Genomic DNA, 14,692 nt, shown 5'->3' with positions numbered 1-14,692 from the left:
TATCAATGCTAGCTAACACAATTACTCCTTACAAAGATGGTTGTATTGCTATCAAAGAATTTGGAAACATAATGCGTTCGATCGATCATATCGCAACCAATGCTGAGTTGCAGGTCATTAAAAATGAGGTCGACGTTGGTACCAGTTACGTTGTAGAAATATTGAACCGGATTACAGAAATGTTCATTAAGTTTGATGAGGATCATAATCATGTCATATTTGTAGCTGAATTTCGTCATTTCGCTACAAAGCTCGACAAGCATGAGATGAATGTCCAAATAGCGAACGATGCTGTTGGTGCTTATGATAGTGATAGTGATGAGAAGCTAAACTTAGATGAGTTTTGCAATATAGTAATAGTGATGATTAAGGACAGAGATAAGTTTTTAGGAGTTAATCGTAATAGTAATGGAGATAGATCAAAACCACAACCAAAATCTTAAAAAACAAAGGAAAAAAAAAGGAAATGGGCAAATGAGTTTTTATGGGAATTATTCTATTCTATTTTTTTTTTTGACGGAGGAAGTATTCTATTTTCAATATTAGGACATGTTTTATTTGGTCCGTTTATTTCCATTGTTTTGTTCTTTTTATTTTTCGGTTTTTTGGGACGACATAGAAGGGTTGGACTGCACCGCTTGTTTTGTTCTTTTTGGTCTATTTATTTTTTTAGGGTGGTTTTTTTTTTTTCTTTTTTTTTTGCCTTTGTCATATATTTAGGTGATCGTTTTTTAGTTGTGCTATTACTAGTATTTATGTATATTATGAACTTTTTCTTGTATTTATTTTATATATAATATTTTTGTTGTGTTCGCTGATTTGTTTGCAATATAATTATACCCAAAATAATATAAATAGTACAACCAAGTATTCGTAAAGGAGTTTCTCGACTCCACCTAACCTAGAAAAAATAAGTTACAAAGACTGAAAGAAAAAAACCTTATTGGCCTTGGAGTTCCTTGGCCTCATTTTCTCCTCCTTGGAGTTCTCCTACTCTAGAGTGAATATTGGACAAGTCTCAATATTTCTGAATGTATTGGAATGAATAATAGTGAAGGAGGAAAACTCTATTTATAGTTTTTCAGCTGAGTTTGGGTTTTTTCTGCGCACCCATCGTGGCCACGATGGCGTGTAATTTTGTCTCATCGTGGCCACGATGGATCCTATCGTGGTGTGATGAAAGATTTGATCAGGATTTTCTGCTTATTTTTCAAGTAATCATCGTGCCACGATGACAAGCCATCGTGCCACGATTGTAAAGATTATCAGCAGATTTTCTTCAATTTTAACCATCTTCTCATCGCGCCACGTTGAACCTCATCGTGGGTACGATGGTTGCGCTGCTTTATTACATTTTTGCCATTTTTTGCTGCTTTTTCCACTTTTCTTGCTTTTGGTCCTTGTAACTTCACTTTTCCCGATATTTGCTTGCTTTTGGGCTTCAATTACTATAAAAACTATACTAATCTACTACTAAAAACATCATATAATTGGTTGTCATCATCCGTGGTTGAGTCTCATTGGAGCCCCGATGTCTGAGGCGCTGGAAGGTCTGTAGCAGGTTCGATGGGGGGTCGCCTTCTCCCCTTAATATGATTTGTATGATCAAGCTCATTTAGGTCTTCAACTGGTTGACCTCATCCCTCAACAACTTTTGACCTTTTTGAAGTCTCTTGAGACATACTTCAAATTTGCTTCGAGTATCGGGAAACCGGCTAGCGGGATTACGGTTGGAGGAAAACAAAGGTGGAAGATCGGCTAGCGGGATTACGGTTGGAGGAAAACGAAGGTGGAAGATATATGAGCTTCACGTAGGAAATGTAGATGCATGAAAATGCATGAATATGCAAAAAGTTTTTTTTTTTAACGTATGCAAAAATATTTTAATAACATGTCATGAGTGAGTAAAGAAGGTCAGGGTATGACCTCAAGGACAAGTTTGTAGGGTAATTGGAAATTGAAAATACATAACTTAAGTAAGGGGTTCCATACGATAGGCCGGTTCTAAATATTTACTACCCAATCCCCTCATATGTATGTTCTAGGGTTTTTTTTTTTGTTTAAGGGTGACAACCAAGGTCACGACCCTCATTCATAACTTCCCCATGAGATTGGGCTAGCCAATTCAAAGGGTCTCCCATAGATAGAGTCATTGGGTTCTACAAAGGTCAAATAGGTCCCTAGAGTCACGGACCCAAGGGGAAAATATTGCCGCCATTGCAAATACTCGCAAGATAACAACATCTTCAAGATAACATTACCATCTTATCTTAAGTTTTTCTCAAAGCTCGAGTGTAGAGCTTCCCTCAAGTAACATTCCACCCCACAGTTGATATATATGCACAATAGAAATAAATAAATAGAAATGAAATAAAACATATATACAAAAGCAAGAACAAAGGGAAAGTAAAACATAGGAAAAGTAAGCAAACAAAAGAAAAAAACACAACCCTAAGACTAACAAGGATATGCTTGACTCTCTTAAAACATCAGCAGTGAAGTCGCCAGCTGAAGCGGGTGAAAAAATGCGCGGGCGGAATGCGCTCGCTAGACAATAAAATCGCCACCGAACTTTATTTATTCCCGAAGGAAAAGGAAAATATCGATAAAACCTTGAAAGAATAGAAAGATGGTCTTCGCAACCATTTTCGAGTTTGGGAGTCGATTATGCAAGGGGAAATGTACCTGCGATTGAGTAAACTTGTTGCCCGACATTGTTGAAAGGCCATTAAGACCAAGTTCCATATATTCGAAAATAAGGTACAAGCTACCAGAAATCTTTGAAGTAATCATTCCTTCAAGTTTCATGACATTTTAGATGATCGAGCCTTCTTTGGAGAATGATTTCTCTTGCCATAAAACGAACACTTTCGGGATCCATATTAGTGGATTTAACCTTCTTCAAAGAAACAATTTTGTTAGTTTCAAGAACGTGAGCTCTACAAACACTGTTGTAAGTTCCTTCACCAATCTGCAGTGTGATAAATAATAAAGACATGAATTAACTAAACGCATCAACGACAAGCAAAACAAATGAACTAAACAATATGAACTCTTTATGAGTTTTCAATATGAACTAAAAAAGGAACCCTAACATGAACAGAGAAATATTCAACCAACAATTAACACAACAAAACAATATTGAACCTAGAGACGGTAATAGGAGAGTGATCGGAGACGAAGAGACGAAGTTCTCGAAAGAAGATTTGTAGGGACGAAGAGCGATGATAACCAAGGTTTTAAATTGCGGACCGCATCACCTGATGCGGCCGCAATATTGCGGATGCGGTAGACACTGCAACCGCATCGGACCGCAATTGCGGTGTGAACTCAAATCACACGTGATGCCGCAACGCAACAGCATTTCACCGCAACACAACGGAGTTTTGACTGCAACAGCCGCAACGGTTCAATCCAATATTCCTTTTCGTAAAAATTCAGAGAATCTCACCTTTATTTTTTCCTTTATGTCCTTTCATTTTAGAGTTTCTGTCTTCTTATGTCTCGATGACTTAAAAATGAATTAAAATTTATATAGAATTATAAGTAAAAGATATATAAGGAATTACAATAATTATAGTTATTTTTTTGTGTTTGTGCGGATAAAAAATTATTTCACGTCGCAACGGCCGCAATTGCATCGCAGTGTCCGCATTAGCCGCAATCGCAATACTTGCAACCGCAACCGCATCCACGACCGCAACCGCAATTTAAAACCTTGATGATAACGACCGCGATGACAACCGCGAGAGAGAGAGAGAGAGAGAGAGAGAGAGAGAGAGAGAGAGTCACGACGGCGATGGAAACAGAGAGAAAGCGATGACGGAGAGTTACCTAGTGCATAACGGTGGTGGAACGAAAATAGTTAGAGAGATAGTTTTTTTTTTTTATGATACTACCTCCGATCGAGAAGAATTACTTTTTAAATTCATTGAGAATCTAATGTATATAGTCCATATACCTTTTTAGATTTATTGAGAATATAAATTAATTAAATCAAAAATGAAAATATTTAAAAAAAATGTAATGATTAGCCGGGAAAATTTGAGATGGGGTAAAAGCATGTCCAAACAATTGCAAATTAGCTAGAACAATATATTGTAGTAATGTTTTGGTAGTTAATCTGATTTTTTTTTATTTACAATGAGGTGGGAATCGAAATCAAGACATATAACGTTGCTATCCAAACCTTTCAACACTAGACCAAACCTAGTGACTTGTAGTTAATCTGATATTTTCTTGTAGTGAATAATGTATTCGAACTTGAGACTTTCTATTTATTTAAAAGGATGAATTTCAAGCCACTAGCTAGACTATTTGATTAAAAATAGAAAAAAAAAATCTTCATTCCTCCGAAGAAATGAATTTAAAAGAAATAGACACAACAAATTTTAAAAAAATTCTTAGTTTTACGTAAAGATCAAGTAGGACTTTAGCAACCTCAATGTTAATTCTCAATTCAATATAATTTAATATTAACATCTCCTTGGCTCCTTAATTTATATAGAGAATGTTTACATCACATTGACTCTTGGCTTCATAAAAAGTTAATCTCCTTGTCCTATATATAGAGAATATTACATTATTATTTCTCAACCACATTGCATTGTAATTTAGAAAGAATTGAAGTAATATGGCTTACTCAAGGTCATTTATGTTTCTTGGTGTTATTCTTTTTGTTATTCTCTCAACTCAAGTTTTAGATGCAAATCATGTACCCGAGCCTTCTAATACTAGTGAGTCATACTAGCCTATAATTTACATTTGCAAGTCATATGAATATGTAATTTTATTGATATGTATTGTCATACGATAAATAAGTTTTACACTTTCTTCCAATTATACATTTTACTATTATGACATTTTGTTTTTACTTTTGAATGTATCACTGCATATATCTATATATTAAAATAGGGTCTTGCTAATAATCCTATCATTATTAAGAAATCTAAAAATTGAATTTTTGTATTGGAAAACATGACAGTTCAATTTTTGAAAAATTGAATTCATGACTCAATATTTTTATACCGAGTTCTTTAATTATTATGTACCCTTAAGCCACATATATACCATATTATTAGCATTTGCAAATAAAATGTCATGCATGTATTTAATTATGGATTTAATTGATATGCACCGACGGTGTAAAATAATTTTACACTTTCAACCAATACCAACCATGTTTTCCGCCACATCACCCCACTTCACCCCATTTTCTTATATGACATGGCAAAATAATGGTTGTTTATTGGACGATTATATAAAACTATTTAACACTGTCGGTGCATATCAATTAAACTCTTTAATTATTTATTTATTTAGGTTAACAGGACATAATGTATGGGTTTGTTTAATTTGGACCTATTAAAAAATGGTTTAAAAGGTGGACTTTTACCATTTATGGTAAAAAAAAAAAAAGAACTTTATTGAGACTAAAAACAATATATTATTAAAAACTTACTATGAATATGAGGATCCACCTTTGCATCGGGTCGATATAAGAAAACTTCTTTAATCTATACTTTCTCGTGTCATTATTATAAGAAAAAATATTATTTTTGCAATGATTAAGAAATGAATTTAATTTATATGCATCGTTAGTATAAAATTATTTTACACATGCATCCAATAATATACTGACATATCATGTATGATATTTAAAAACACATGATGTGTCATATTCATTAAATGATGTGGAAACACATTATTGGATATATGTGTAAAGAATGTTTACACCGACAGTACACAACAATTAAACTCTTAAAAAATTTAATTCAGTGAAATTCATTTTCTAAATTTAATGTTAAACATAAGTTTTTTTTCAATACAATCACAAGATGAGATGAACAGAAAAAGAAGAAAAAAAAACTGTTTTACTTAATTGTCCTTTTTAATATGGCAAATGGGGAACTTAATTGCGCTAATACCCTTTTCTTTTTAACAATGCTTATAATCTTGATCATCCGACTAAAACAATTGTTCCCATTATTAATATACATCTATTAATTTCTATTACACTTTTATATTTCTACCCATAATTATTGTAGAGCCGATGGCCAGCGTGCAAAGCCGTTTGGTTTCGCAATCTGATTTGATGGATGTCCTTGAGCTGACTAAGAAGGCGGCCGTCCTGCTTGAGGAGGTGAAGAAGCTCAATGAGGAGTTCTCTGATTTAAGGGAAAGGCTGAAGTCCTCTGTTGAAACCTCAGTAAGTGTCGAGAAGAATACTGCTGATCCCGTCCGGGAATACATGAGTTTTAGTCGAGCTGCGCTGATCGCAAAGATTCTCGAGTCTAAATCCCTGCAGTTGGAAACCGCTAAGTCCAGCTTCGAAAATGCTATCGCCCAGATGCTAGTACTGAACCCCAACGTGGAGTTGGTCACTAAGGGCTTGGACGAGTTCAAGGAAGTTCGCGACGAGCAGATCGTCGCTCCTCCTCCTGAAGATTAAAGTTGTTGTAATTTAATTTTTTGTATGTGTCGGCATTATGCTCGCCATAAAGGCACTTTATGATGTACCTCTTGACAACGTGCAGTCCTCATGGCTGCTTTATGTTATTGTACTTTGATTTTTCTTTTTATCAGTGTGCATTTTATCTTTCGTCGTTTATTTCTGCTTAGACTTGGATATTTTGCATGAGATATTTTTATTTCCTTGCGATGTCGATTAGAATGCTTGTATGCTTGATACTTATAATTCTGTGTTCAACAAGTTTCGAGGTTTAACTTTAACAAATTCCTCGCGATGTCGATTTCAATGCTTGTATGCTTGATACTTATAGACGTTCTATACGCTAGGTCAATGCGTTTGCCCTAGTGCTCGGCTAAACCACGGTCTTTACTTGATAGCGGGTATCTTGGACGCCATGCTCGGAAGTTTTTTGGTGACCTATTCGAGTGTTCAGAGTAGTCTTCCGAACTCAAAATGAGGAAAGGGGCCGTCGTTAGGTTTTCTTCCTTGGGGCATGAATATCCCATCGCGAGCTGGGCATTCTGTCTGGCGTGTACTATGACGATGGCGTCCTGTCGCTTAGGACTTTCGTCGTCAAGCATGGCTGAGTCCCATTCGAGTCCCTAACACATCTTTTCAGTTTTAAGATTTGTGCTCGTACCTAAGCACTCCATAGTTCCAAAGGCGCGCTTCTCTTTGTCAGTTGTAAAAGGAACTTGCTCTGACATACAGTGTAAACTGTCAACCAATATCAACCATATTTTTGCCACGTCACCCCACTTTCTGAATATGACATGGCAAAATAATAGTTGTTTATTGGATGATCGTGTAAAACTATTTTACACTATCGATGTATCTCCATTAAACTCTAGTTAATATGTATTAAAAATGTAAAAAAAATAAATTACCATGTCAATAAATTATAATTATTGAATTATTAAATGTATAAGATAAGAAGCTGGATAAGGATATGCTTTGATATTGATAGGATAAACGCATGACAATGTATTTATTGGAACAAAATTGGTTTCGTTAATCTCTCTAGTGGTTTTGATGATAACAATATATTAAAAGAACAATTGGTGTTACTAATATTTGTTCAAGTGTGCAGGATTGAAAGATAAAATTAATATCCACTTGAACATGTTGAAGAGAAACTGAAAAAAAAAAAAAAAAAACTCTGAGAAGCATACTCTTAAAGGTGTTCAGAGGTTGCAAGCTTCAGAAGCTAAAGAGCATCAGAAGTAGTGAACATCAGACTCTAAGTTGGTATAATCTTGGAAGATCAGACTTGGGTTACTTAGAGATTCACTTCAGAGATGACAAAGAGGAAAGAATAAAGTACAACGTCACTATCCTGGCAGTTGGAGCAGTTGTCCTTTTGCTAGGAATGTGAAGACATTATCCTCTTCTTCAAAGCATTGAAGCAGTTATTACCCAGATTGCAACTACCTTTGCATAAAGCAAATTATAAGTTCCAACAAGCTTCTCAACAGATCTATTTCTTCTGCATATGAATAGAGCAATCCAGTTGAAGAAAATCACCAAGACCTATCAGCCTCTAAAAGCGCACAAACTCTCTCAAAGTCAAAAGTTGTAAAAACACTTAGGAATTCTTACAAACTTTGTATCTTAGAATTTAATGAAGGTTCGAGAAACACAAGAAAGGAGTGTTTGACGATTCTTCTAAAAACACTTGAAATTGGTCTTATTTTCATGTAATGACGCATGTCATCAATTTTCAACCCTTTAACCTAGAAAGGTTATACAACAGCTTTTTGTGTTTACAAGTTCCTTCTTGAAAGAAGATACACAAATGATTTTTAAGCTCGTATACTCAGTACTTTCTCCTAAGTATTTACAAAAGATTTACAAAGAATAAAAGAATGTATGTATGTATGTATGTATGTATGTACTTTTACACTTTTCTTTGAATTCTTTGATCTCCTTTTACAGTTGTATGAGGAAGTAGACCGTTGGAATTTGAATTAGGAGCGTCTTCATTGCTGATTGCCATTATTTTATCGTTGTCGTTGCAAGGCTTTCCATAATTGATTTCTTTGTTTGATGCTTCATAAAAGGAAATACTTCATTTTGGTATTGATGGCAAAGATTTTCTTCCAACGTCTCTTTTGATCATTGACTTTAGTTGAAAATATCATTGAAGTGTAGTCAAGTGATTGGTCGTTTTCTCTTGTCTGAGATTACTTGGATTTTTAACTGAACACTTCGCACAGAGTCTGAAATCCAACACTAGTGACAACACTCGAACTTCACTCATTCAGAATCTTCACATAGTTCAGAGTCAGAGTCTTGCTTTGTTCATCGTCCTTTATGTAAGGTCTTCCAGTATCTTCAGATACAACTTTCTTATATTTTCTGCACACTTAATAAAAACGTTAGTGCATAAAATTGTTCTCTTCATATTTTGTTATCATCAAAACTCTTGAGTTAGATAGTTGTAGAACCAACCTTATTCCAACATTTAAGTGTTAAGTCTTGTATCTGTGTTGTATTTTGTGAACACCTCTGATAGTATATCAAGTACGTGTTAAATTTTAAAATCTCTTAAAAAATTTTAAGTTAGTTTAACAAGTCTCTTGTACGTATTACTTGAGCAAGGAAGTACTAGGCTAGTGTGTCTGGGCAAGGAAGTACTAAGCTAGAGAGTTTGGGCAAGGAAGTCCTAAGTTAGTGGATTTGGGCAACAAAGTCTTGAGCTAGGTGCTTGAGCACTTGCGATCATCTGTGATTTTAGTGAATTCCCTTGGAAATGCAGGGGAATTGTACTACTCTCGTTTATGGTAGGAATTAGTATAAAAACTTTTGTGTAGTCTGAAGGTGTGAAAAACACAAGAGGGGAGGGGGGGGAGGTTGAATTGTGTTTTAGTAAGTTAAAAACTTTTTCAGAAGTTTTTTATCAAAAACAATTAAGCAGCGGATAGAGCACAATTAAAGAGAGCTAGAGAGAGATGAACACACTGTGATTTATATTGGTTCCCATCACAAATCGAGAGTACTCCAGTCCTCTTGCACTTTCAAGGGAGTTCACTAAAATCATAAAAGATTTACACAAATGCTTAAGCACACAGCAAGAAACTTCTAATGCTCAAGTTACAACTAACAAGAGACTTCACTAATCTTACAAATAAAAAATGAAAGTATAAGACTAACACTTGAAACAATCAAAAGTGTTATACAAATTTCTAAGCTTTTTCTAAGACTCAAAAATATTTAACGTACAAATTTACAATGTATATGAACAGATTCAGAGGATCAGAGTCTTGTGAAATACTGATATCTTAGAATGTAGTGAGTTGAGTCAGCCAAATCTAAATGAAGATGTCTTCTAATTTATAACCAAGGATAGAGACGTTAGAATGATGACCAATTGAGAAGATTCTATATGACAGCTGGATATGAAAAATCATTAGGGATGTGAATTGAATTTCTTTACCTTAAAAGGTTAATTCAATTCCACTACCTTGTCCTTGAAAATATAGTACTCTACCATTTAGAGTAAAATAGTACAATAGTACTATACGCTCCATTTGTTGATAAGATTGAGGATAAGAATGATGTATTATACGCTCCATATAGAAAACGTCCTTCAATCATTTGCAAATCAGAGAATCTGATTTAAATAATTGTCTTGTCAGAACTTCAAATTTTGACTTCTATAGGACTTGTAGAGTCTTCAGCTTATGAGAGATTCACTGACTCTAATAGATTTTCATGACTTGTCTTTCATTCAGAGTCAAGATATTTGCTTCCTTCAGAACTTGTTCTTCAGAGCTTGAAGACCACATCTTCTCAGTAGTTCTTATGATCATAGTGTGTAAAATTTTAACTTATGGTCCTGAACACTAGATAAAATATTAGTGCTACCAATTGTTTATTCAATACTTTGTTATCATCAAAATCTATTTTAAATCATAAGGGTTTGACAAACCACATTTTGTTCCAACATAGTCTTCTATGCTCTCTCTCCCTCCCTCCCTCTCTCTCTCCCTCCCTCCCTCCCTCCCTCTCTCTCTCTCTCTCTCTCTCTCTCTCTCTCTCTCTCTCTCTCTCTCTCTTCTATCTCTCTATGTGTTTATATTTCTGGCTCTGGTGCATATCACTCTGTTTTCATAACACAAATAAAATTTTTAGAAACGATAAAACACAATTCAACCCCTCGCTTCGGGGGAGTATTCTATCAACCTTAAAAAATATATTAATTTTTTATTATTTTCAAACAAACTAGATGTAAAATAAATAACAAAGTTTAATCATATTTAAGACATTATTATGAGTCTTGTGAAAATAATAAAAATTATATATAAACAAATTTATACACATCTTGTATGAAAGTATAAGTAAAAATAATGTATAAAATACTTAATTATACATTATAAAGGGAAGGTTTTCCTTTTTTTATCTCGTTTTTTTATCTCGATTGACTGTTCTTCCATTGTCTAAGCATAAACAATTTGAGGATTTTATTTTTTTTTATCTAAGTTTTTATTTAATATATCCCAGCCTATAGATGCATCCAACGATACAAATATTAGCGGCAGACATTGCTGCAGAGTAAAACGCTGCTGAGGATCCAGACCGGTATCAAAATGTATCCTTGCACTCATTTGATATTTTTATATATTTTTTTCCAATAGCGAATATACAATTTTGCTTATTAAAAAAAATACAGCGAATATTTAATACCACTCATATTAAATCTTTTTATGAAAATTTTTAACTTGTGGGCTCACTCATACCATCTTTCATGAATTTGAAAAGTTATCTAAGAATGTAAAAATAAAATAAAACAAATGTCATTGTTGTGTGTTGAGGAATTGGAATATTTTCTATTACGTTTCCCCGTCAGCATAATTTAGTTGATATTTATATTATAGAGTTTAATTTGTATGCTATTATCAATATAATTTTTTATTTATTTATTTATTTAAAAGAATGAATTTCAAGTCACTAGACTACTTAATAATAAAAAAAAAAACTTCTTCATTCAACCAAAGAAATAGACACAACAAATTAATAAAGAATGAATTATGTTTAAATTCTCAATTCAATATAATTTAATATTAACATCTCCTTGGCTCCTTAATTTATATAGAGAATGTTTACATCTCATTGACTCTTGGCCTCATAAAAAGTTAATCTCCTTGTCCTATATATAGAGAATATTACATTATTATTTCTCAACCACATTGCATTGTAATTTAGAAAGAATTGAAGTAACATGGCTTACTCAAGGTCATTTATGTTTCTTGGTGTTATTCTTTTTGTTATTCTCTCAACTCAAGTTTTAGATGCAAATCATGTACCCGGGCCTTATATTACTAGTGAGTCATATTAGCCTATAATTTACATTTACAAGTCAAATGCATATATAATTTTATATATTATGTATTGTCATACGATAAATAAGTTTTACACCTGCTTCCAATTATACATTTCACTGTTATGGCATTTTGTTTTTAATTTTGAATGTATCTCTGCCGATATCTATATAATAAAATAGGGTCTTGCTAATAATTCTTATTTTTTGAACTGTTAAATTTTATTAATAACGCAATTGAGCCCAAGGGGTCTTGCTAATAATCCTAATATTGAAAAAGTCAAATGCATATATAATTTTATTGTTATTGTTATGTATTGTCATACAATAAATAAGTTTTACACTTGCTTCCAATTATACATTTCACTGTTATGAAATTTTGTTTTTAATTTTGAATGTATCTATGCAAATATCTATATAATAAAATAGGGTGAGGCTTACCGTACTCATTCATAATTTGAAGGTATTTTTTCATCAACCAATGAAAACAAATCATATAAGTAAATTTGCATATGTGGTACCCACAACTAACTTGTAACAAATTTGCATATGTGAATTTGAAGGTTTTTTTTTTTTTGTAACAAACTTCTAACAAACATTGAATTTACATATGTGAATTTTCATATGACTTGTTCTTATTGGTTGATGGATATAAATACTCTCAAATCATAAAATGGTAGATTAGAAAAAACTATAAAATAGGGTTTTGCTTATAATCCTGCCATTAAAAAAATGGTCTTGCTAATAATTGTAATATTAAGAAATTTAAAAATAGAATTTTTGTATCATAAAATATAACATTTTAATATTTGAAAAATTGAACACACAACTTTTAAAACTTAATATTTTTATACTGAGTTCTTTATTATGTGCCCACATATTACTATATTAGCATTTGCTAATATAATGTCATGCATCTAAAAAATTGTTTGTTTAGGTTAACAATACATAATGTATGGGTGTGTTTAATTTGGTCCTATAAAAAATGGTTCAAAGGTGGAGTTTTACCACTTATGGTAAAAAAAAAAAGAACTTTATAGAAAATAAAATATAATTTTATTAAAAAATTACTATGAATAGGTGGATCCACCTTTGTACTGGGTCCATATTTAATCTATACTTTCTCCCAACTGAAACAACTGTTCCCATTATTAATATGCATCTTTTAATTTCTATTACACTTTTATATTTCTAGACATATCTAATGTATTATCCATAATTATTGTAGATCCGATGGCCAGAGTGGACAACCGTTTGATGTTTTCGGAATCTGATTTGATTACTATGCATAAAAATTTGATGAAGTATGATGCTAACACTATTCTCAAAATCCGAAACATAGTAAATGATTTATTTGACGAGGAAAATGAAGTTACTATAAGTGGTGAAAAAAATAAAGTTTCATTAAGTGATGAAGAACATCAAATTTCCAAAAATGACGTGGAAGATCATGCTTCACTATGTCATAAAGAACATCAAGTTTCCAAAAGTGAAGAACATCAAATACCCTTTTCTTTTTAACAATGCTTATATTCTTGATCATCTAACTGAAACAATTGTTCCCATTATTAATATACATCTTTTAATTTCTATTATACTATTATATTTCTAGACATAATGTATTATCCATAATTATTGTAGAGCCGATGACCAGCGTGAACAGCCGTTTGATGTTTTCGGAATCTGATTTGATGAATATGCATAAAAATTTGATGAAGTATGATGCTAACACTATTCTCAAAATCCGAGACATAGTAAACGATTTATTTGACGAGGAAAATGAAGTTTCTATAAGTAACCGTGAAGAGAAAGTTACCAAAAGTAACCATGAAGATGAAGTTTTCAAAATTGATGAAGAACATAAAATTTCTATAAATGATGAGGAGTATAAAGTCTCTAAAAGTGACAATGAAGATAGTGCTTCTATGAATGATGAGAAACATAAAGTTTCCAAAAGTGGGGAGGAAAATAAAGTTTCTTTTAACATAACCAATTGAACCCTCTAGCAAAAAATATGTATTATTTGGTGCCTTCTATATATGATGACCAAGAAATGATGTATGCAATTATAAATAAAAGGGTTAAATATGTGTTTGATCCTTAATTCCTTATAATAAAAGGATAACTTTCTAAATTTATGTTTTACTTAATTTTTATAATATTGTTAGTCAGGGCCGGTTTTGGGCCAGGGCAACTAGGCCCCCAGTCCAGGGCCTCAAAAATGTACTATATTTATCAAGAAAAAAAAAACTATATTTGTAGAATTATGTTATAACTTTTATTAAAAATACTATCAATTTTTAATGATATTTACTTGAAAGTGTATTTTATTACAAAAAAAAGAGAAAGATTGTAATTATTTTTTATGTTATTGATGTTATTTACATTTTAATGAGTTAGTATTGATAGCAATTGAGGATGACTTGTTGGAGAATATACAATATGAAAATTTGGTTGATGAATTTATTTTAAAAAATGCTACAATATGACCTTTTTTTTATTAGTCACAAGAATGAATGATTAATTTTGATGTTATTGAAAATTGTTTACAATTTAAATATATTATATTCTTTCTTTCTTTTTTTTAAAAAAAAATTATGTTTTTTTTTATAAGGGCCCATTTTTATTATTCGCCCAGGACCTCTGAATTCTCATAAACGGCCTTGTTGTTAGTTCCTATAAAAAAAGTTTCGCACATAGTTTTAGTCCATAGTAAAACTAAATTTGCCCAATAGAAGTAATGTAAAACCCACGGTTTTATGTTAGTGTAGAGAGAGAATTCATTTTGTCATAAGAAATAAAGAGAGGTAGAAAGAGAAGGAGAAAGGCTAGAGGGGAGAAGAAGAGCAGGAAATATCATCAAACTTTTTCTATCTCATTTTCCATTGAGGTAAGTGGGT

At 32.4% G+C, this 14,692-nt stretch overlaps 2 protein-coding genes across 4 annotated transcripts; both read left to right on the top strand.

The window, feature by feature from the left end:
- Positions 1-5: 5 nt before the first annotated feature.
- LOC123915223 (calmodulin-2/4-like) lies at positions 6-443 on the top strand. The gene has a single exon (XM_045966364.1). The coding sequence runs from the start codon at positions 6-8 to the stop codon at positions 441-443; it is 438 nt and encodes a 145-aa protein (XP_045822320.1).
- Positions 444-4,581: 4,138 nt separating this feature from the next.
- On the top strand, positions 4,582-14,056 carry LOC123918940. Of its 3 annotated transcripts, none has more exons than XM_045971133.1 (3): positions 4,596-4,736; positions 13,021-13,281; positions 13,434-14,056. In XM_045971133.1, the coding sequence occupies exons 1-3, from the start codon at positions 4,634-4,636 to the stop codon at positions 13,787-13,789; spliced, it is 720 nt and encodes a 239-aa protein (XP_045827089.1). In that variant the 5' UTR covers positions 4,596-4,633; the 3' UTR covers positions 13,790-14,056. The 3 variants fall into 3 exon arrangements, with proteins under 3 accessions (XP_045827090.1, XP_045827089.1, XP_045827088.1); XM_045971132.1 differs by lacking the exon at positions 4,596-4,736 and adding an exon at positions 11,639-11,796; XM_045971134.1 differs by lacking the exons at positions 13,021-13,281; positions 13,434-14,056 and adding an exon at positions 6,048-6,581 and having other exon boundaries at positions 4,582-4,736.
- The last annotated feature ends 636 nt before the right edge of the window (positions 14,057-14,692 follow it).

Source organism: Trifolium pratense, linkage group LG3 (genome assembly GCF_020283565.1).
Source record: "Trifolium pratense cultivar HEN17-A07 linkage group LG3, ARS_RC_1.1, whole genome shotgun sequence".
Lineage (NCBI taxonomy): Eukaryota > Viridiplantae > Streptophyta > Magnoliopsida > Fabales > Fabaceae > Trifolium > Trifolium pratense.
This window is presented reverse-complemented; position numbering and strand designations above follow the sequence as displayed.